The following is a 23,276-nucleotide window of genomic DNA, read 5'->3' on the forward strand; positions in this document are numbered from 1 at the left end:
CCCTGATGGACCCATCCCCTTGGGCTCCACGGAGCACCTGGCAGGGGGTGGCAACGCAACCCAGCCCCACAGCACACAGGGGCACACAGCTGTGCTGGGGAAATCTCATGCTCGTCACACCCTGGACCAGCAGCACATAAACGGAGCAATTTGGTCTCCAAAACTCCAAAGGTGACCTTGGGCTCTGCTGTGGTCAGGGAGAGGCACAGGGAGAGCAGAAAGGCTTCCAGAGACCTTGGCCAGCCTGATGGCCATGGCACAGCAAGGGCTCCACCTGGATCCTTCTCAGTCACCACCTTTGCTTGAAAACACCTTCCTCTGTCATGGGAGCAGTGATGTGCTGGGCTTCTGATTTCCCATCTGGTAAAGAAAAAGCGAGGCACTGGTGGAATTTCAAGGTGCCCAGAGGTCCCCAGGGTCGTCACCCACACCTGTCCCTGCAGCTCCTGTCCTTGTCCCTGTCCCCTGCCCACAGACACCGGTGACCCCTGGGGCCCAGCTACAGCATTCAGCCAGAGGAAGGAACTTGTGCAGTGCCTTGTGGGGCACCCCTGCGTGGGTGTCCCTGGGTGGGAGTTCCAAAGAGGGTGTCCCTGCTGGGTGTCCCCAGGCTTGGCTGTCCCCACGTGGGTGCCGTGGCTGGGCCCCCGTGCGGGCGCAGCTCCGCGGGGCCGGGCGGCTGCGGGGGCTCCGGGGCTCCCTCTGTCCCTGCCCCCTCCCGCCGGGGGCCGTGTCCGGCAGCGGGGCCGAGCCCGGGGCTGCGCCGGCGCCAGGTACCGGCCGGGGCTCGGCGGGGCGGGGGGGGCTCGGCGGGGCGGGGGGGCCCCGGTGCCCGGTGACAGCCGGGGGCGGGCGGGCCGGGGCCGGGGCCGGGGGCGGGGGGCCCGGCGAGTTCCTGCCTCCTCGGGAACAAAGGGAACTCTGTCTCGGCATCTGTCACCGCCGCCCACCCAAAACTTTCCGCCGCGCCCGGCTGCCCGCCCGCCGCCGCGGGACGGCCCCGCACCGGCCCCGGCACCGAGACCCCGGCGCGGCCCATGCGAGCGCCCAGGCGGCGGCGGCGGCCCGGGGGTGAGCGCAAAGATGGATCCCGGGGGGCGCGGGGGGAGCGGGGCGGCCCCGCGCCTTTGTGCGGGACGGAGCGGGACGGGCCGCGCCGGCGCTTCCCGAAGTTTGCGGGAGCTGCGGCCGGGGGTCCCGCCCGGCCCCGCCGCCGCTCGGAGTCACGGCGGAGTTTGCCCGCCCGGGGACGACTCGGGGCCGGCGGCGGAGCGCGGGGGCCGCTCTCCGGCCGCTCTCCGGCCCCTCTGTGCCCCCGCCGCCCGGGGGGGCCGCGGCCGCCGCTGCCCCGCTTTGTGTGGGCGGCCCCGGCCCCTCACCGCCTGTTGCGGCCGGAGGGGCGGCGGGGCCCGGCCTCAGAGTCCCGCTCCGCCGAGCCCCCGGCCCGTGACAGCCGCCCCCGCCTCCATCCCCGCCGCACAATGACCCCGCGTGGTTCCTCTCCCACTCTCCAGCTCCGGCCTCTTTCTCCTGCTGAGATTGTTTTTGTTTTTAACTTCCCCTCCTCCACTCTACCCCACGCTTGATTTTTTTTTTTCTCCCCGTTGCGGTGCCCCCCGAAGCCCGACTGCCCCCGAGCCCCGTGCGTGCGCTGAGATCCCCCGCACCCCCGGGGCTCTGTTCGGTGCCCCCGTTGTCCCGCCGGTGCCGGTTGTTTGTGTCCCGCCCCCGGGGGTCTCTGCCTCGGGATTCCCTCTCAGGCGGGCCCGAGGGGGTGAGACCCCCGTTGGAGGCGGGGGGAGGTCGGTGGGAGGCCCCTTCCCCTCCCCCGACCGGACACCGCCTGAAGCTCCCTTTGGTTCCCCTCGCCAGGCTTCAGCCAGGGGGGTCCCGCGGGCAGCTCCACCATGTCGGACAGTGACCCGGGGGACGAGGACGGCGCCACATCCCCCGACCCCGCGCAGTGCAAGAGGAAGAGAAGGGGCAACCTCCCCAAGGAGTCGGTGAAGATCCTGCGGGACTGGCTGTACGAGCACCGCTTCAACGCCTACCCCTCGGAGCAGGAGAAGCTCAGCCTCTCGGGGCAGACCAGCCTCTCCGTGCTGCAGGTAGGAGCCGGCCCCACCCGCTGGGGACACCGCTGGGGACACTGCCATGCTGGGGACACTGCCATGCGGTGTGGGACAGGAGAACCCTACCGAGGATCCCAAAGGTCTGGGCAGGCTGGGATCATTCGCCACGGGCAGGGCAGAAAGGAAGCAAGGGAAGGGATGTTTGGGAAGGAAAGGCACCTGTGTGAAGGGAGGGTCTTTCGTGGGAGAGGTCTGAGCCCTGGGGACCAGCTCTGCTGGAGCTGGAAGGTGGAGGGACTGGAGTGGGGACAGGCTGGATGTTGTCAGTAAAAGCTGCACAGGTGGGAGGGTTTTGGGGGATGCCTCTTTATCCGGTTCCCCTGGACACCCCCAGCAGGATGAGCACCCCCTGCACACAGAGCTGGGCAGAGAACAGCCCTGGAGTGGGCAAGGCCAGGAGTTGGACTTGATGATCTCTGTGGATCCCTTCCAGCTGAGGATATTCTGTGATTTTAGCCAGAAGGGAGAGGCTGGGGTGTGCTTGGAGTGCCCTGGGCTGGCTGACCCATCTGGTCCCAGTTACACCAGCTGCATTAAAGGGGAGCCTTGTCCAGGAGTCTCCCTGTCCTGCTCCCAGCTGTGGGCTGATGTTCTCCATGTGGCACCAGGGTGGGTGCCCAGGCAGGAGCCCTGGGCAGCAGTGGGGGTGAGAAGCATTTGTCCTTCCCACTCTGGTGTGGTCCCTGCTGTGTTTGGGGTGGCTGGGAGGGCCTGCCCAGCTGCTGGCCCTGTGCTCTGTGCTCAGGCCTGGTGCCCTGGGCCCCATCCCCCTCTCCCAACCTGACAGGGTGGGGGGTGCAGGCAGAAGGCAGGGGCTGGTGGGTTTGCTCCTCTCCTGGAGCTTCCTCTGTACCTCTGGCTCCTCTCCCCGTGGCTCAGCACAGTCCTGGCCAGCTGTCCCAGCCCAGACACAGAGTGTGGGCAGGGCTGTCTGCTTGCCCTCTCCCTGGGCAGCAGGGCAAACCTGCTCTTTCACTTTAGTGTGTTTCTGTGAGTGCTGGCTGTGCCACAGAGCCATGTCCAGCAGCTGCTCGGGGACAGCCTGGAGCCCCTGGCTGGGCTTGAGGCTGAGTCAGGGGAGCAGGGACAGGCCTGGCCTGTGGGAGCTGGGCTGGTGCTGGCCCGGGTTGGCCTGGCAGTGCCTGGCACACGGGGGTTGCCCCAGGCCTCGGGGGCACTGGCAGGTGCCCGGCTCTCGGTGCCTGAGCCCCGTGGGACCTGGCAGGGGTTGGCACACGGGTGGGCTCTGTTGAGGTGTGGCCCTGCTGTGTGCCAGCTGCTGTTTGCTCCAGGTGAGCCCAGAGCCAGCATGTGCCCCCTGTACCCGCTGTGCAGGGGGTCCCAGCCCGAGGGCATCCCCAGTGCCAGCCTGAGGGGCTGCAGCAGGAACCCCTGGGGTTCCCTCTGCCTGCTGGGGGAGGTGTGGGACACCCCATGGTCTGGCTGTGGGGTTCAGTCTGTGATGCTGATCTGGCCCCTCCAAAAATCCTCTGGAATGCAGGGCTCTGCCACAGCCACTGGCCAACCCCCCCCCCCCCCCCAGTTGTTTCTTTATGCCCCCACCTGGCTGCTCCATGGCCTGGGGAGCTGGAGCTGTGCACGGCAGCCAGGGATCAGGGGGAGCAGGAAGCCCTGTGCCTCCCTTGCAGGAATTCCAGCACTAGGAAAGTGGCACCTGCTCCCACTGAGGCTTCCTGGACAGCAGCAGCTTTCCCAGCCTGTGCCCTGGATGGGCTTTTCCTCCCTGTGGAGGAGATGCTGCTCTCACAGTGCAGGGGACAGACACTGCCCAAAGGGACAGAGCAGGGTGTGCTGGTGGGAGGAAAAGGGATGGACTGAACCCAATAAACTGCTTCAGAGCCAGAGCGTGTCCCAGCTCTGTGGCAGTGCCTGCTGTCACAGTGGCTGTGTCCCCCCATCTCCGTGCCCCGTTCTCCAATGGGAATTGAATGCTGGAAGGAGCATGGTGGTGGGGACAGGCTGGATTTTGGGGGTTCTCAGCCCTGAGGAGTTGGGCTTTTCGATGGGAGTCCATCTCTCTAGTTGGGGATCACAGTGGTGGATGGCCAGGATCGTGTCAAGGGGACCCAGCCAAGGCCTGCAAGGGAGGGGGTTTGGAACAGAAAAGGGAGTAAGACTGGTGTGTTTGAGAGTTTTAATGCCAAATATTGTCATAAAAAAAAAAAAAAAGACAACTGAGATCTTGCTGTGGTTGAAGTTGTGGCAAGTTCTCTCTCCTTGGGGGAAATATTTTCCATAGCTGTTGATTTAGGAAAGATCAGACTTTTTTTTTTCCCCTTGATTTATTCTCTTCTAATTGTTTTCTAGGAAGAAGGCAGTTATTTAAATGCAGCATTTTATATAAAGATGCTGAAACAATTCATGGCCAGGGCTCAATAATGGCAAAGGGCTGCCAGACGTGCAGCCTCCATGCTGTGCAGTTTGGGAGAGCCTTTAGCATGAGTTGTGACCCTGCTCGTGGGCAGAGGCACAGGAAGGTGTCTCTGCTGTCCCATCCCCGGCCCTATTAGGGGCTGAGGGGCTGCAGCTCCATCACCTGATGGCTTCTAGGGTTTTCCATCTGTGCTGCTCTCCTGCCATCCATCTGCTCTGGCAGCCTTGGTGCTCCTGTTTGGGTTGGCAGCAGTGTGGAAACAGGGCTGAGCTCCAGGATGGGTCACCTGGAGAAGGAAAGCCTGTCCCCAGGTTGGGGACCTGCAGGGTGGGCTCTGGGCTGGCTCTGTGCAATGCCCTGGGTGCAATGCCCTGGGCTCTGGCTGGGGCATGGCAGGAGCTGTGCTGTGCCTGCAGCCGGGGCCTGTGGCACAGCACTGAGCCCCTCCTGCCCCGGGGGCAGCTCTGCTGAGAACCGCCCCAGCTCCCGGGGCCCCGGGCACGGCTGCTGTGCCTGGGGGCGGCTCGGCCCGAGGCAGGGCGGGCTGTGCCCGTCCTGGGCTGCGATGGAGAGCAGGAGCCGCGGGCACGGGCCCGAGGGGCGCTGGCAGGGCCGGGGAGGAAGGGGCTGCCCCGGGCAGGCGGTGCCGTGCAGGAAGCAGCCGGTGCCGGGGTTTCCGTGGGTGCCAGCGCTAGCTGTGCCTCTCCGGAGCCGCACGGGAAGGGGGTGCAGGGCTGAGGGAGACCTGTGGGAGTCCGGCCGTGTGGGAGCCGCTCGCCTGCTCTGGAGGAGCTGCTGCTGCTCTGAGCCGGGGCTGCACCCCCGGCTGACCCCGCCGCGCCCTCTCTCCCCGCAGATCTGTAACTGGTTCATCAACGCGCGGCGGCGGCTGCTCCCCGACATGCTGCGCAAGGACGGCAAGGACCCCAACCAGTTCACCATCTCCCGCCGTGGGGGCAAAGCCGGCGACGCGGCCGTGCCGCGGGGCGCTGCCGCCGGCCCCGGGGTGCTCGTGGTGCCTCCCGCGGGCGCCTCCAAGGTGCTGTCGATGTCGGTGTGCCCGCAGGTACTGTGCCAGCCGGCGCGGGCGCTGGCCGTGGTGAGCGCCCACAGCCCCGAGTGGGAGAAGCCCCCCGGGCCCGAGGCCAGGGCGGGCCCCCGGCAGCAGCACCCTGACCCTGCTGGCGCGGGCCGAGGCGGGCAGCCCCACACCCGGACTCTTCAACACGCCGCCCCCCACGCCCCCCGAGCTCTTCGGGGACGACTTCAGCAGCTTCCAGCTGCTGGTGGAGGTGGCCCTGCAGAAGGCGGCCGAGCTGGAGCGGCAGCGGCAGGGGGGGCAGCTGCCCCTGGCTCCGCACGCCGAGCCCCCGGGAGCCTCCAAATAGCCCCGGGCCGGGTCCCGCAGGGTGCCCTTCCCGGGGCTCCGACCCTCCCTCACCCCCATGGCCCATCCAGGAGCGGCTCCTGCCCCCGGGGGCTCCGGTGTCTCTCGGCAGCCGAGGCGGCAGAGGAAGGCCGGTCCCACCCCGCCATCCTCCCCGGAGATGCCCCGGCTGCCGAGCACGGTGCCCCGGTGTGTGCCCGAGCCCAGCGCTGGCAGTGCCCTGTCCCTGCCGCACGGCCGGAGCGGGCACGGGAGCTCCCCTGGAAAACCTGCTGATCTCCTCCTCTCCTGCAAACAAGGGTCCAGCCAGCACCGTTTCTTCAGGGAGACAGAGAGAACCTGGCTTTTTAATGCCAGTGTAAGGACTGTGGCTGAAGAGCTTTGTCTCCCATATCTCTGATCCTTTCTCCCTGCCACCCTTCCCCCCTGGCGCCCCTTTTGTTTTTGGGGGCTTTTTTGTTTCCCGGTGCTGGCCAGGGGGCCTGCCTTGCCCAGGGAAGGGCAAAGGACAGATGAACTGGAAACATGGAGTCTGTGGCATTTTATCATGGAAAAAATAGGATCCTCCTCTTCCTTTTTAGGTTGTTCTGGATGCTGCCAGTAGAAATCTCTATGGTGCTGTTTAGCAAGTTTTTTGTTGAAACATTTTCCCTTTAATTGTGATTTATTCCATGATTATTACTTTTTTTTTTTTTTTTTTTTTTTTTAATCTGTAAGCATTTCCACACCCTCCCCGCGCTCCCCTCGAGTTCATGCCGAATGTGTGCCCGCTGTGCCCGGAGCAGTGAGCGCGGGGCCAAGCCCGGGCAGAGCTGAGACTGTGAATTTTGTACCCGATTTCATTTCCTTTTATATTTTATTTTTTATTTTTTTTTCCATAAAACCTTTGGAAGGAGGCGTGGTGCGGGCACGGCCATGTGCGTCCTGCAAGTGCAGCGCGGGGCTCCTGGGAGGCAGCGCGGGGCGGGCGGAGGATGGAGATGTCGCTCCTTGTCCCCTCCCCTCGCAGCGTGGCTGTGCGGCGCTGGGGACCTCTAGTGACAAACTGGCGTGAGCTGGGATGGCCGGGCCTGAGGGGCTCCGGGGCAGCTCCTGGCTGGGTGTCGCTCGCTGTCCCCGGGCGCTGTGCCGGGCCCTGCGGGTTGTTCAGTGACTGTACCCTGGCCATGGCAGCGCCAATCCCCTCGGTAATCACCGAGCCAGATGAGGTGATGGCTGGAGGGGGTAAAGCCGCAGGACTGGGAGCTCTGCGGGGCAGGGGGAGAGCACCGGAGGGGACAGGGCTGGAAGGGAAAAGCACTGATTTGGGGGACTGGTGTGTTCCCACCCCCAATTTCTTCAGAGTGCCAGGGAGGGGCTGCTGTGGGAAGGTTTCCCAACAGCATCACCTGGGCAGGTGCCCTGTGCAGTGCTGGGGGACACCGGGGTGGGTGGGTGCCCATCGTGTGCCTCTCACCCCCACCTCCCTTTCTATGTCCAGCCTTCGTTTGCCCTTGTCTCCTCCCCAGGGAAAGTCCTCTGCTTTGGGACTCTCACCTCGTCACCCCCCTGCAGCTCTGTCCCTTGTCCTGGGGGAGGGAGAGGCTCTTTGGCCTCCTGCTCTCTTGCCCCAGTCAAACCCAAGTGGTTTCCTTCCCCCGAGCAGTGCCTGTGCCAGGGGCTGGTGCTGCTGCCCTGGCACGGACCAGAGGCAGGAGTTATTGGAATTAAATTTATGGAGAAATAACAAACTACTGTAAATATCTTTTTGGTTTTTTTTTCTATTGTCAAATAAAAGTTTTTTTAGTTTTGGTTGTTATTTTTAAATATGAGCTGTGTGTTGGAGCGAGATTTGTCATTTTGTGGGTGCCTCACCTGGTTCTCCACCCCCAGATAAACCCCTGGGCCACCCTGGAACAGCACCCAGGTGTCCCCCACTGTCCATGGACTTTGTGCTCGGGGTGAGAGATGTGGGATGGGGCACATTCCCATGGGGAGTGGGGAGCTGGAGCCAGGGCAGGGTCTGCCAGCCCAGCTCGGGGGTCTGCACTGTGACAGGGGGTCACAGCTGGGGACACCACAGCTCTGCTGCCCCTCCTGTGGGCCCCAGGCAGACCTCGTGGTTCCTGAGCTGCACACGGGGCTCTGTGCCTCCGGCAGGGCCTGGGGACCCCCAGGCAGCTCCAGCAGAGAGCAGCAGCTCCCGGGGGCTCGGGGACAGTGAGCTGGGTGGAGGTGCCGAGGGACAGCATGGGGCACAGGGGGAGGCGCCGCTCTGACCTGCCCCACACCCACCTGCACCACCTCCCCGGGCAGCAGCTGGGGCTGGGAGGGTCCTCCAGGAGGGCCCCCAGCCCTGCAGCCCCCCAGGCCCCGGGCTCTGACCCAGGCACACACACAGCCCATTCATGTGACACTCTCATACTTCCCAGGGTGGTTTGGGTTGGAAAGACTGTAAAGACCATTTAGGCACAGCCCCCTGCCATGGGCAGGGACAGCTTTTCCACCATCCCAGGGTGCTCCAAGCCCTGTCCAGCCTGGCCTTTGATTCTTCTAGGGATGGGGCAACCACATCTTCTCTGGGTAACCTGTGCCAGGGCCTCCCCGCCCGCACAGGGAGGAATTTCTTCCCAATATCCTTGATCTCTGATAATGTGAAGCCATTCCCATCCCTTGTCCCAAGTCCCCCTCCAGCTCTCCTGGAGCTCCTTTAGGTCCAAGAAAGGTCTCTGAGGTCTCCGCAGAGTGTTCCCTTCTCCAGGCTGAACACTCTCAGCTCTCCCAGCCTTTCCCACTTCTCCAACTACTCCGCCACTGCCAGCCCTGCCCCAAAACTCCCCACGAGTGGGTGAGGCTCTGGGACCCTCCCTGGCAGTGCTCCCCCATGGCTGGGCCGGGGCTGTGCCCAGAACAGCGCAGGAAGCGGGGAGCGCTGTGCACCCCCGAGGGTCCCGGACCGCTGTGCACCCCCGAGGGTTCCGGGACCGCTGTGCACCCCCGAGGGTCCCGTGACCGCTGTGCGCCCCCGAGGGTTCCGGGACCGCTGTGCACCCCCGAGGGTCCCGGGACCGCTGTGTACCACCGAGAGTCCCGGGACCGCTGTGCACCCCCGAGGGTCCCGGACCGCTGTGCACCCCCGAGGGTCCCGGGACCGCTGTGTACCACCGAGAGTCCCGGGACCGCTGTGCACCCCCGAGGGTCCCGGACCGCTGTGCACCCCCGAGGGTCCCCAGCCCCGCGGTTGTGCCGGAGGCAGCGCGATCCCCGCGCATGGACGGAGCCGGGAGCCGTCCTGGGGTGGCCCCGGGGACAGGCGCTGTCCCGCTCCGGGCGGGGACCGAGCCGAGCCGGGCAGAGCGAGCCGAGCCGGCGCCACGGGGCATTCCTGGGGATTCCCGGAGAATGGGCCTCGCGCGGCAGGGGCTGGGCCCGGGGAAGCCGCGGGAAGAGCCGAGAGCGGCTCCAGGAGCCGGAGAGCGCGGGGCTGCAGCGCCCGGCCGAGACGGGGACGGGGACACGGACAGCGGGACAGAGACACGGGACAGGGACACGGATCCCAGACACGAAGAGGGACACAGGCGGGCACCGCGCCCTCCGTGCCAGAGCACGGCACGGAGCAAGAGGAGACCACGCCCACCGCCCCCTCGAGCCCCGCCCCCTCCCAGCAGCCTCACGGCCATTCGCCGCAGCAGTACGTTCTGTGCTGTGATTGGTTGATAGGGCCCGGAAGTACTGTGACACAGAGCCTCACCCCTTGTATCCACTGGGGGCGGCCATTTTGTTTCACCCGCCATCTTATGGGAGGGCGCAGCCATTTTGTTAAACGTCACACCGTGCTGTGATTGGCAGGCAGCCATCTCGTGACACCACCATCCCCACGTGATCTTAGGCAGCCCCGTGATTGGCTGCACCTGTCCTTTGGGCTCAAAACAGGTGGATTCAAGGAGTAGGCATGAAATTATTTATAAAAGGGGTGTTAAATATCTGCAACAAATAATTCTCAGATTTATAAGAGGTGTGTCTAAATACGTATAACACGTTTTTGTACACGTCTTACACATATTTATATGTATATGCATATAGAAGTATGTAACTCTACCTCTGTATTTGTGTATGCATTTTAATACATGTAGGGGAATTTAAAGTATTGTATTAATTATAAGATACAAAACCATATTAAAATTAATTAATTTTTGCATCTTTATAAATTCACTTACATGTTAAAATATATGCACACATATATATATATATAGATATAGATATATATAGATATAGATATATATACACAAATCCATATTATATAAGAACATAAATATTATGAGCAAGCCCAGCCCAGGGCAGCAAGGAGAGCTTGACCACTCCATGAACAGCAGCAGGGAAGAGTAAATGATAAAATAAATAAATGAACTCCCACATCTCCTTGGTGTTCCGTTTCTCTGCCAGTGATTCCTAAAGCTGCATCCGCCCCAAAACCAGACAGTGCAACCCAACAAAGTCTCTGCCCCCACAGAATCTTTAGGTTTGAGAAAGGCCTCCAAGAGGAGTCCCAGCTACTGCCAAACCCTGCCATGCCCACGCACCACCAGGTGCCACCTGCACAGACCCTTCCAACACCCCCAGGGCTGGGGACTCTCTCCCTGCCCTGGGCAGCCCTGACCACATTTTCCATGAAGGACTTTCCCTCAGTATCCAATGTAAACCTCCCCTGGAGCAACCTGAGGCTGCTTGCACTTGTCCCCTGAGAGCAGAGCCTCATCCCCAACTCCAGCCCAATTTGAATCCCAGCACAGCCAAGCTTTGGGAATTCTATGGCTGGGGCAGAGACCTCAGAGCAGTGTTCATGGACAGCCCCAGACAGCACACAATGGGCAGCAGGCATCGTTCAGGATTTCACTTTTATTTATTTTTTGCCTTCTGGATCACCAACACTCTCACTGAAACCACTGGGATTCCACCTCCACCCCCATGACAGTAGCACACAATCTCCCAACTTGTTCAAACGTGTGAAGAGGAAAAAAAAAAAATCCCCAGCAAGATCCCTCAGGATGGGACAAAAACCTTCTGTGTGAGAGGGTGGCAAAGAATCAGGGGGTGGCAGCTCTGGCTCTGAGGAGCCAGACCGGAAAGGAGACCTACAAAGGGGAAGAAAAAATGGGCTAAAAAATATTTAGCAATCCTTCCTCTACCCAGAGAGCAGGGAGATAAGGAAAAAATAGTCATCTGCTTACACACAGGGTATATATTTTTACACACACTTGGACACACATCTAGATATAGTACATGTAAAAATATATGCTATACATCTGCCCACCCCCGCGGTGGCGTGGGCAGGATCCGTGTGTAGGAATTACTATACAGGTACTACTAAGTGTATATGTGCATATGTACACCCTCCTGTCTCCTCCTGGACACGCTGACCCCACAGCCCCCGCTGCAGCAGCTCCTCTCTCCACCAGCCAGCCAAGGACAACGGTGTGGGAATGGGAAGAGGAGGGAAACCATAGTGATGTGCTCGTGCTCTGTGCTCCTTCAGCTCCGGCCCGGAGCGGGTTCCGGCTCTCGGGGTCCCCTGCGCCAGGTTTATTGCACATTTTGCTTCTGGGCTGCATTTCAACCCCACATTCCACAGCCCCGGCGTCCTCTCCCTCCAACAAGCTGAAGATAGGGCCCCCTGTGCCCAGCCTCCCCCAACCCCAGCATCCCCATCCCAAGAACACAAAGCCCAGCAGGCTGCTGGCTGGAGAGGGCAGCAGGAATGACACACCACAGGTGTTCTCTGCGGGGACAGGGGGGTCCGGACACGGGAACCGAAACCATGCAAAGGGTGGGAGAAACGGGAGCAGGAGGAGGGAAAAATAAAGGATGAGAAGGGCAGAACAGATCTGAGGAGGAGGAAGAACACAGCATGGCAAGTGCTCAAGGCTTCGTGTTTTCTTGTCCTCTTCTTGTAAACAAGCTAATAATTCTCATGAGATAGAACAAGTAAAAAGACTGAAGTTCCAAGTCGAGGGGCTGGAGTTCCCAGGAGTCTGTCCAGTCCATTCAGCAACACCACAGCTGGGGAGAAAACGAGGGGCATTTTTTCTTTTTTTTTTTTAATTTTTTTTGTTTGTATTTTTTTTTGTTAAAATCTTCATTACTTAAAGCTGAGAGAGAAAAAAGCCAACTCAGGAGCCCTTTTCAAGGATGGCTCATTGTCTCTAGACTGAATAAATCACACTAGTTTCGAGAGAACCTTTTTTTTCCCATTTAATGACTTATAAAAGCCGCGGGCTGGCCGTGGCTGGGCTCAGAGGCGGGTCTGGGCCTCGGGGACGTAGATCTCGATGCTGTCGGCGCTCTCAGTGGCCGAGTTCTGCCGCACGGAGGCCGCGCGCTTGGCCGCCATCAGCCGCTTCCGCGCCTCCTGCCGCTGCTTGTCCGAGTCGGAGCCTTTGTCCCGGCTCAGCTGCGATTTGGACTTGGCTGGCTTCTTTGGCACTGGAGGGGGTGGCTTCTTCTCTTCCTTTAGGGAGACAGTAAGGAAAAACCCACAACTGATACAAATGTGCGCAGCTGGGCGCCGGCTCAGCCCCGGAGGGACTGGCATGGTGCTGGGGAGAGCAGCTCTGCAGCCAGACACCCCTCAAATCAACTGCCCCTGTTTCTATAAGGAGCCATTTTGCATTTCACAGAATCACAAAATGTCCTGCATGGGAAGGGACCCACAACAATCATGGAATCACAAAATGGTCTGGGTTGGAAGATCACTCAGTTCCACCCCCTGCCATGGCAGGGACACCTTCCTCTAGACCCTGTCCAACCTGACCTTGGACATTTCCTGGGATGGAAGTCCACAATCCAGGGGCTGATGATCCACAACCAGGATGATCAAGTCCAACCCCTGCATGGACACCTGCAGGACAGACACCCTGTGCCTGAGAGCAGTGTCCAAACACTCCTGGAGCTCTGGCAACCTCGGGGCCGTGCCCATTCCTCGGGGAGCCTGGGCACTGCCCAGCACCCTCTGGGGGAGAATCTTTTCCTGTTATCCAGCCTAACCCTCCCCTCCATGCAGCTTCCATGGTACAGGATTCTTCTGGAATGGCCTGGAGCTCAGAAATTGTCTGGTTCAGCTGCAGCTCAGAGCACAGCACAGGCAGCACGAAGACACAACTTCACATGGAACTGCAAAATTTTAATAAGCCACCGTGCCCTGAGTCACAGTCCTCCCTACCCTTACTGGCAGAGCCAGGACCTCACCTCTCCTGCATTTTTCAAAGGTTCAACTTGTTTTTCACATTACTTGGGCACAAGGGATAGTTAAATCCATCTACACAGTGCTAGGAATAGTTGAGGCCCCTGCACCACTGCCCACCACTCTGGGCTTTCTCCATCCAACACCTTTTCCCCTTGCACAAAACTGTTCCCACTATTACTCAAGAGGAATGGCCTTGGTGCCTTACGAGGCTGTGAGATGACCAGTGCAGGATGGCAAAAGCCCTTGGGAGCATCTGTTTGCAGACAAAACCAGACCTCAGGTACCCCAAATGTGTACAGCAAGGTGCTGTGGCCACTCCCCAGGGCCCCTCACTCACCTTTCTCTCCGGTGTCTCTGCCAATTGCCAGCTATTAGCTTTGAGGTGGTACAGCTCGTCAAACTTCATGCTGATGTCTTCGATGGACAGCTGGAGGAGATCCCAAAATCCAGCCAAGTCCTGGGCTGTGGGTCTGGGATTGGCATTAGGGTTCTAGAAAGGGAGAAGCATTAAAAACGCCATTTCAGAGAGAACACACCCAGCAGAGCAGCATGAATAGCACCTTCACCCCTTTTATGTCTGCCTGCAGCCAAACTCAGTGAGAAGCCACAGGAGACAGCGGCCCTGAGCATGGACACACAAAGCCATCATTTACAGCCCAAATAATTTCTGCCAAGCTCAGGAAGCAAGTCCTGACTCCTTGTAAGCGCTCCTCCTTACAGCAGAGTAATCCTGAACCAGACACCCAGTGCTGGCACTAACCCCACAGCAGGAACCTCCAACAGTAGGTGCCCAGCGTGGCAATCAGAGTGACAACACTGGCTTCTTACACAGAGACTGCCATTTCAGGGGGGGGAATAATGGAAATGGATACCCAGCTCTGATGCCTGGATGTGCAGCACTCTAAGGAGCCAAACTGAGCTTTCATGAGCAAAATTATTTTGCTACATTTCTGCCCAAAACAACCTGAAAGCATCAGTACTTCTCAGGCTGGGTTGAAAAATTTTAAGTAGCTTAAGTTTCTTCCAAGAATAGAATTTTCCCAGTTCCCAGACAGCTGAACCACCACCACAGACCCTGGAAAGCATGGGATCAGATCCAAGCAGCTCATACAAAGCTCTGCTGGTGCTGCTGCTCAGCTGGGATCAGCACTATACCCCCTCCTGGTCCTTAAGTCTCTCCAAGATTATTTTACATCTAAAGAGGAATTCACCCCTGAGGAAGTTTGCAAAATCCATATTACCATAAAGCTTGAGGGGAAAACTAAACCACAGATTCCATCAATCCCCATTAGCCAGGTCAGCTCTGAGCAAGGGCAAAGCCCTGCATTCCCTTTCAGAGATCAATTCCAGTGGCCTGGGGACAGTGTCACCAGCCACACACGCAAAGGGAGCATGTGTGGTCAAGAGCAGACCTTTCAAACAGGCCCCCCTATCCAGCCAGCCTCAGGGGTTTGCCTCAAAAAGCCCTTCAGAAGCAGGAGGCCCCTCTGTGCTAACCCAGCCTTCCCCCAGCTGGCACTGCAGGCTGTGGCTTTGTTTTCACAGGGACTGCAGCCTGTTAACACTGACCAACTCCTTGTCGTACTGTTCAAAGAGAGGCATCCTCTCAGAAACCAGGAAAAGAGATTCAGACTCACCAAGTTTTGCTCACAGAGGCCATGGAATTGCTGGAACTTCTGTGACATTAGTAACTGTGCACTGCCCACTGCACTCAGGACTTTTCCTAAGACTGTGAGGGACAAAAAAAAAAAGAGGAAATAAAAAGACCTGAATTGAATAGACTATTAATTGTAGCAATGAGGTCCAGCATTTCTGGAGCAAACACTGGAGTCATCATAAAAGGAATTTCAGAGATCCTTAAGGCACCAACTGCTCTCACGAACTACATTTGCAACTACATTTGTCTGCCACTGCTCCTTCTGGCAGGCCAAACACAGACCTGGCTGAGGACATTACAATATCCAAGCTGGCAGGGAGCTCCTCAAACTGCCCTCAGCCCCTCAGAGAAGCACCAGCACCACCTCAGCAAAGTCTGCTGGCACCTGCTTAGAGATCCCAGCCTGCTCTCCCAGCTCTGCCCAGGGGAAAGGTGACAAAGGTGACACAGGGACCACTCTCCAGCCTCCCTGTACCAGCAGGGATTAACACCCAGGCCAGGACTTTTAACACTCAGGACTTTATGCTGCTCTTAATGGGTTTTCCAAGCAGCCTCTGGGCATGGACACGTTCCTCTGCTCATTAGAGGAAATACAGCCTGGGCTTTTCCCTCCCAGAGGCAGGTTCAGAGTCCCAAGCCTGCAAGGTGCATCACCAACAGGGACCACTGAGTCCTGCTCCCGCTCTGCTGCTGCCCCTGAGCCTGCTCAGCAGATCCTGGCTGGATGAGCACACCCTGGGCTCTCCCACCCACCAGGGCTGTGGTTACACAACCAAGCAGCCTGCTCCTGGCACACAGAACAATGCCATGCAGGTCTCACTGTCTTTCCTTGCCACAGGTCAAGCCAGGCCAGCCCCAAGGCAGGGAGATTCCCTGCCAGGCAGCACCTCAGGGAATCAGATTAGGGATTAGCTCCTGGATACCCAACAGTGACAGTGAGCTAAAACTGAGCCTCACCTTTGTTTCACCTTTCTCAGGTTTTAAAAACATCAAAACCAGGCTCCACACAAAGATCCTGCCTTTTGCAGCCTTGACTCCCACTCCTGTCACTCTGTATGCACCAGAGGCATGATTCCCACTGCAAAAAGCCCAGGGGTTTTGCCAAGGCATTTGAAAATAGAGGAACAAGCCTAGCTGGGACTGAACCCCATAAAATCAACTGGTCTCTTGCTCCCTGTTCCATGCTTTTGGTGTACCCAGCATAAATTCAGTGATGCTTTCCCATGTGAGGAAACCTCTTCTTTGCTTTAAAGACCAGTTCACCAACTGAACTGAGCAAACAAGCTCCAGAGTTGTGCTCCTTCTGCCCCACTGCCAGCTAAGGTCTCCCCTGCCTGTTTGAGGGTAATGGGTGAGGCAGGGAGATATCCCACAGCCTCCCTAAAAGCTTTTTCCATTTGACCTTTTTTAAGATTAAACCAATTTAAGCTTTTAGCAGTTTTGAGTGGTCAGAAGTCACACCATGCCCTGTACATCTTTCATGCTGCATCACAGCATTATGTTGTACTCCATTTGCCACAGGAACTACATTACCCTTTCCAAGGAAAAAGCATTCCTCATCTCATCCTCATCTCCATGCTCTGGCTCTGTGGGCTGTCAGCAATTTCACAGAATGGTTTGGGAGGGAAGGGACCTTAGAGCTCATCTCATTCCATGGGCAGGGACACCTTTCACTAGACCAGGCTGCTCCAAGCCCTGTCCAACCTGGCCTCGGACACTTTCAGGGATGGGCCAGCCACAATTTAACCGACCCAATCCTCAGCTCCAACTCCTTCTTGAGGGAGGAGCTGCTGGGCGGGTTCCCCACCCACCTTCCTCAGAGAGATTGTTCTCTTTGGTCTCCTGGTCCATCTGGCGGCACCAGCCCTCCAGGCGCTCGGTCTCTGCCTGCAGCAGCTTCAGGAACCAGAAGCCGTCCCGCCGGCAGGGCCCCGCCTGCGCCGGCTCCGACGGCGACGTGGAGGAGCTCTCGAGCCAGGGGTCAGGAGGAGGGAGAGAAGAAGGCTCCAGGGCCGGGTCGTTGTTTTCTCCATAGGAGAGGTTTCTCTTAATCTGTGAGGGCTTGGCTGGTTGCCTGGTGGAGGCATCAACACCAACAGAGTTGTTGTGCTGGGGGCACTCAGCGAGGCTTCTCTCAGATGATTTACAGCTGGAGTTATTGGGCTCCTGTGTGTCAGAGTCTGTGTCCTGTTTGGAGGACATGCTGCGAGAGTGGCTGTTTCTGCAGGGATCAAAAGCCATCGTTCAATAGGGCTCAGCCTGGCTGGCCTTCCACACCGACAGCAAAATCCATGGGCACAGCAGAGCCCCCCCTGCCCCTCCTCACACACAGACACACCACACACTCACAATTACAAGGTTGCCTGCTTACTGCAGCCGGCCGTTCAGACGAGAGGCTGACGCATGACTATAATTACAGCCCGGAATTTTTTAATTTTTGATTTAATTTCAACCTCCCATTGATTTGGCTGTTAGAGAACAAATGCTTTTTGCAGCAGGTGTGCACTGTGGAGGAAGAGTTCTCCGTGGGCCCCATTCAACACCACTCACTGGCACAAAGCAGGGCAGAAGGTCTAAGCACAAGTGGGGGAGGCACCATTTAAAAGAAAAGGAAACTGCACAAGTTGCGTCTCACTTACCGCCACTCGTCCTCTACCTGTACCCCGATGGACTGGAATTTGGTGGCTGGTGGAGGAGGCTCCTCTTTTGCCACTGGCTGAAGGCAGTCGACCTTATTGAACAAAAAAAATACAGACAAAAACAGACAGAAGAACTTGTGGCTGGAATCCACGTTAGCAGATAGACCAGGAGTGTGCACACACAGAGCATGCTGACACCACACGGGAGGGCTGGCTAAGGACAGGCACGAGGCTACTGCTCAGCTCTGCTCCCACCTCAGGAGCAGGGCTGTGTCCTGCCAGGCTGCTGCCACCACCTGTGCCAGGAGCCCTGGGCTCTGCATGGCTGTGCCTGTGGCATTCCACACAGGCAGGCACCATGGCATCCAAGGGAGGACAGCAAGGTGATTGAGACTGACAGCAAAGCCTCTCTCCCAGGGATTGACACCCTCCATGGCTCTGGATAAGAGGGTTAGAAGGTTTTAGGAAAGAAATCCAGGTGACTTAAGAACCAGCTCAGAAAAGGAAAAGCAGTGGAAGGCAGTCAGCCTCTCCAGTGGATTCCCTCCCCTCGCTGCCCTTTCAGGTGTTCTGTCCCACCAGCTTTGCTGAGAGCCCCTCACTGTCACCTGTACTGAGCTGGCCTTGCTGTAAAGCAGATGGAGAACTCGTTCAGCACACACAGAACAGCTCAAAGCTCAGACCCTGCACTTGGAGCTGCCCAAGCTCCCCTCTGCTGGTAACCAGCACCTGGGACAGAACCAGAGCTCACAGCCACCTGTGACTGAGAAACCCGTCCCAGAGGATGCATTCTGCTGACTAAAGCACCAATTTACACTACTCACTGGGCTCTCATTTCACTGCTTTATCCACAGCTCTTTTCCATCTATTCCCACAGTTAAATGCTTCCAGCAAGGGAAGCATCAGCCGGCTGGGAACATGGGGTAGCAAGGAATTGCACCCTCCTGCCTGCAGCCCTGGGACCATTTGGCACTGCAGCAGCCCTTCCCACATGGACATCAAGGAGAAGGGCCCACCTCTCAGGGGAGAATTGTCCCTACAACCATGATGGACAAGAAGCAGACTGATTAGAAGCAACACAGAGTACAGGGCACAGGCAGAGCAGCAGCAAAAGGCCTCTTCAGAGGGACTCACCCAGTTAACATGGCCCCTCTGCTCTAGAAAACATTTCAAATTTGTACTGAAAGAGCTTAATCCTTTTGGGGCTGTTAAGGGAAAGTGCTGCTGTCTCTCACCCTGGGAACACAGGCAAGGCAGTGAATGTCCCTTGCTATTCTAAGTGAGCTCAGATGCACACCTGGTCAAGCAAAGGCACATGCTAAATGGATGGGGCAAGGACATTCCTTGGGACAAAGGAGAACAAACTATTCCATACTTGTATTCCTATAGATGATAGCTTTCGTTTGGGGATATTCTCCACTTTAGGCTCTTCGTTAGTCAGAGTCCCTTTGTCACTTTTCAAAGTTGCATTTTTCTGAGGTAACTCTGGAGTGTCTCTGGCTGGAGTCACGACGCTGCCCCTGGTGACGCTGGGCGTCCTGGTGCTGTCCAAGCTGTCTGAGGAATTGCTGAGCCCCGACTGGCTGGTGACCTCACTCTTGTGGTCCTGGCTGTCCAGGTAGGTGTCCTGGGCTGACTCAGTGCTGCTCTGCACAGTGACAGAGATGAAGGGCTTGGACGTGGTCCGAGGTGGGACGGGAGGTGGAGTCTTTTTATATGCCACTAGGCATGATGAACCTGCAGGGACGGAGGGGGACAACGGAGAACGCAGGAGACAGATTGGAGGGAAGGAGATACAGTGGAAGAGAGAGAAAAAGCAGGTCAGTCACAACATCCAAGAGGAGCCTCCGAGCAGCAGCTGGAGGCAGAGGTGCAGAACCAGCCCACAGGCAGCAGCTCACGCTGGGGACCCACACCAAAGCATAGGGGAAGCGAAGGCAGAGCCAGAGCTAGCTTGCAAAAGAAGTCAAAAGGAATACCATGATGTGTGGAAATCTGGAAATGGAGAAGAGGGATAGAAAAGCCTCCCAAGAATGCTACAGGGTTTGGCAGGTGTAAGCTTCCACAGTGGGGAAATATTCTTTGGCTAAACCCTATGTTTTAGTGTCCTAGTACAGCCAAGTGTCTCAGCTCTTTGTCCCATCAGTTGACGAGTTTCAATGTCTGGATCAGGGTGATGTTTTTTCCTATAAAAATGGAAAGAAGCCATAAAAATTGTTAGATGTTGATGGCAGGAACACACATTTGAAGCCCCTGACAAGCCCAGCTGCTCCTTGCCAGAAGAAAAGGCATTATCTGGATGCAACAGCCCAAGAGTGGTGAGGCTGCTACTCCATGGCCCCAGATCCAAGTGGCAGCAAGGCTGGAGACGTGTACCCAGCAGACACAGAACACACATATCCCACCTGTAGGGATAGATACGTGGCTGGCTGCACAAACCCAGACAGCAGCCACAGCCCCACCCTGCTCCTGTCTCTGGCCAGGATGGAAGTCCACCAGTGAAAATACATGTAAAATACAAGTAAAATCCATGTGGATGCTGCAGCAGCCATGTTTAGGCTCTCAGTCTGACCAGGATATACAAGCCCCTGAGGCCAAAGTCCCACCCCAGGTGCTGTGCATGCAGGACAGCTGCACTGGGCAGGGCATGGCCAAACACATTGAGCAGCCACCTTCCTACACACACCTGATCCCCTTTCCCCTCCTATCCATGCACTCTCAGTCCTCCCCAAGTCACTAGACTCCCTTTCTAATCCTACCTCCACCTCTATCCTACCACTAGACTCCCTCTTCTTATCCCTCCTGCTATTAAGTCCTGTGCAATCCCAAACTGGTTTTCACTCGCACCCCATAACACATCCCAGCCCTTGCCAGCAGTCTCCTTAGTCCCAGAGATCTGCAGTTACTCCCCACTCCACACCTGCCTCACCGTTTCCAGCAGAGCCAGAGCCAGTTCTGAGCATCCCTGGGAGCCACATTCCCTGTGGGGCAATCAGAGCTGCCCCAGGAGCCTTACTGACACTACGTGGACATGCCTGCACTTACACATCCCACTATCTACCATATTAAGAGCTAAAGCTCCACTTCAAAGGAGGACCTAAAAGGGAGGAATCACAGAGGAGGAGATCTGTGTTTCCAGCAGCATTTCTGTGCCCAGAGATGCTGAGCAGCACCACAATGGTGCTGCTGGCAGAGGAAAAGTGAGAGGCCTGTGCAGGGCTGCCAACCCAGCTGTCTCCAGCCTGCATCTGCACAGGAGCTCAGAAAGCACCTAATGCATCCCAGTTTCCTCAAGCCACTACACCAAGTCCAGCACAAACTGAGCAGTGCCCTGATGGCAGAACCCACCACCCTCTGCCTCACAGGGGTGAGGGGTAACCACAGTCCCCCTGCCAGAGCTGCCTGACGTGGAGCATCACCTCCAGCAGCAATTCCTTGGCCCAGTCTCACGGCCTGACTCACACAGCCCATCTCAACAGAGCAGTGTAGGAGCAGCCTGACCAGAGCCATGGCAGGGGGCACTCCCTGGATCAGCTGTGCCTACACCCCAAAACAACAGGTTACTCTGTTACTGCACCAGGGCTACAGCAGCCACTGGCCAGGGCAAGCCAGAGCCACCCCAGCTGGCAGAGCTGAAAGCATGGCACATTTCCCTTCAGTTAAATCCCTCCACATGGCCCTGCTCTGCTCCAGGCACAGTGCCCAGGGTGCCCTGCGACCCACAGCCCCTGTGCCACTGTCCTCCTTGGACAGCCCTTGGTGGCTTGGCTGGCACAGCCACAGGAGCCCAGCACAGCTACCCAGCTGCTGTGGGCACTGCCAGGGCTGGGGACAGGACACTGATGGCTCTTTGCCATAGAACAGCCTGGCCAGGCAGAACAAGGGGAGGGCACAGCAGCACAGAGCTTCTGAGGCAGATCAGTGGTGTCCAAGGCCAGGCAGCCAGACCCAGAGTGGTTGTCCACCTACCAACAGACAGCACAGACACTCTTTGTGCTGCTCTGCTAAAGGGGGAAACCACAGTACCCCCTTAGCACGTTCATGGGATCCCTTTGTGCCACCTGGCTTGGCTGAAGGGCAGCACAGGCTTTGCTGGAAGGGAAAGGCCCAGGAGCAACAAAACACACCCCTGTCCATATATGTGTGCTCAAAGGGTTCACTGCCTGAGCTACTAAAGTAAGTCTAAGTCAGGCTCTAAGAAATATTGCAAATGACAAACACAAAAGGATCAGGAGCTTTGAACAACTGGGCATGCATTAGTTAGTGCAATTGCAAATTAACCCCACTGAAGCCCTCTGCAAATATAAAACAGGACTTCTGACTGCCCAGCAATCTCAGAAACCACACCTTAGAGAATGGGCTTCGAAAACCAAACTCAGAACAAGCCCATCCAGAAGAGTCTGTCCTTGGCTCTCAGCACAACACTGAGCTAAGGGTCACTGCTTCCTGCATCTGTGGGAAGAGACAAACCCTGAGGAAGACAAGAACATCCCAGTGCTTCCACAGGAGAAGCAGGCAGCATTCCCTCCTGGCTCTGAGGCCAATCCCACCAGTCAGGAGCATTCCAGTTGCTGATTTACCCCTCCAAAGGGCTACAGCTCAGCAGCCATGATCTGCTCTGGATTTGCTGAGGTTACTCACAGCTTGTGCTGCAATGTAGAACTACAATTCCTGCGGGCACTGGAGCAGGACCATCAGCTCAGTTTGCTTGGGAACATCATCCCTGCTCCAAAAAGTGTAGAACAACAGGAGAACATGGAAATCATGCTTAAGCTTCCAGTTTTGCAGCACTAGGCTTTTCCTGCTCACAGGATCTTCTGAGGCTTATTTCAGCAAGCAGGTGGAATTCACAGCATGCTGTGGATGATTGATTTTGGGGAGGAGGAGGTTTGTTTATAATCTTTCTTCTGTAATTACTTTTAGAAAGCAGCATGCTTCCAAATGAGCACCTTGCACCTGCCCTCAGGGGCTTGGGCAATGGCCACAGATGCAGCCCTGGGCAGGGGAGCTGTTTGCAGAGCCTTGCACTGGAGAGTCCTCTGCACCCTCAAAATCCAGCTGGGCATGCTGGGCTCCTCTCCCTCTCCTTCCAGAGGTGTTTGCTTCTTGGAAGACTAAAAGTAGAGTCACAAGAGAATGCGAAATCCAGCCCCAGTTCCCCCCACGAGGCTGGTACCTGCTCAGTACCTGGCAGCACCACCAGGGTCACAGCCAAGGTATTTGGGCTCAGATTTAAGCACCACAATTGCCCTCAAGTGTGTCTGGCCTCAAGTGCCAGTGCTCTGCTGCTATTGTTGATTCAGTACAGCCTGGTGACATTTCCAGTCCTTCCAGGAACTTCAAAGACCTTCTCAAACCATCTTTATTTTTGTTAAATCACCTCAAAGGCCCCAGCCAGAGTCAGCTGAGGAGGCAGAGTCAGCTGAGGAGCTCCCCTGCCCTCAAACATCAGGGCTGGCTGCTATCCCTGTCCTGCTCCATGCATCCCCCTTTCCCCTCGGGAAGGGCTGGAGGAACGACCTCATTTCCTCACACAGAAAGCAGAACACTGAAATAATCTCTCCTACAAGGCAAGCTCATTTGCCTTTTAAATAAAACAGCCATAGAATAATCTTGCAGCAAATGGCATCAGTGGCATTATTCCCTTGGAGATCCCAGCTGCAGGGCTTTGGGCTGGCCTGTGCCACAGGGTGTCCTGGCTGGAAGGAGCTGCTTTGGGAGGCACTTTCCAACAGCAAAGGGAACTGGAACAGCTGCATTCCAAGTGACCTGACCTCTGATTTTCATCAGCTTCAGGAACACTTCAAGGTTGGAGCTGTAATGAACTGTAGGATGTTTTCTTTGTAG

General features: G+C 57.4%; 2 protein-coding genes across 10 annotated transcripts in view; one reads left to right on the forward strand and one right to left on the reverse strand.

Annotated features, from left to right (window-relative positions):
• The first annotated feature begins 1,833 nt into the window (after positions 1-1,833).
• TGIF2 (TGFB induced factor homeobox 2) lies at positions 1,834-6,473 on the forward strand. The gene is made up of 2 exons (XM_036395969.2): positions 1,834-2,108; positions 5,384-6,473. The coding sequence occupies exons 1-2, from the start codon at positions 1,908-1,910 to the stop codon at positions 6,188-6,190; spliced, it is 1,008 nt and encodes a 335-aa protein (XP_036251862.2). The 5' UTR covers positions 1,834-1,907; the 3' UTR covers positions 6,191-6,473.
• A 4,298-nt stretch (positions 6,474-10,771) lies between these two features.
• DLGAP4 (DLG associated protein 4) overlaps positions 10,772-23,276 on the reverse strand; it is a 153,836-nt gene continuing 141,331 nt past the window's right edge. For all 9 annotated transcript variants that reach the window (XM_036395941.2, XM_054516665.1, XM_054516664.1 and 6 more), the window contains 6 exons: positions 18,805-19,166; positions 17,430-17,521; positions 16,602-17,011; positions 14,771-14,862; positions 13,471-13,623; positions 10,772-12,398 (listed from right to left, as the gene is read on the reverse strand). In XM_036395941.2, the coding sequence (XP_036251834.1) occupies positions 12,183-12,398; positions 13,471-13,623; positions 14,771-14,862; positions 16,602-17,011; positions 17,430-17,521; positions 18,805-19,166 (1,325 nt within the window). In that variant the 3' untranslated portion in view covers positions 10,772-12,182. The remainder of the gene's footprint in view (positions 12,399-13,470; positions 13,624-14,770; positions 14,863-16,601; positions 17,012-17,429; positions 17,522-18,804; positions 19,167-23,276) is intronic.

The sequence above is a fragment of the Molothrus ater genome, chromosome 17, assembly GCF_012460135.2.
Source record: "Molothrus ater isolate BHLD 08-10-18 breed brown headed cowbird chromosome 17, BPBGC_Mater_1.1, whole genome shotgun sequence".
In the NCBI taxonomy this organism is placed as follows: domain Eukaryota; kingdom Metazoa; phylum Chordata; class Aves; order Passeriformes; family Icteridae; genus Molothrus; species Molothrus ater.

Coding starts and splice junctions, on each gene's coding strand:
- TGIF2 (XM_036395969.2), top strand. CDS start 1,908: ATGTCGGACAGTGACCCGGGGGACGAGGACGGCGCCACATCCCCCGAC. Junction 2,109..5,383: donor CCAGCCTCTCCGTGCTGCAG/GTAGGAGCCGGC, acceptor CTCTCCCCGCAG/ATCTGTAACTGGTTCATCAA.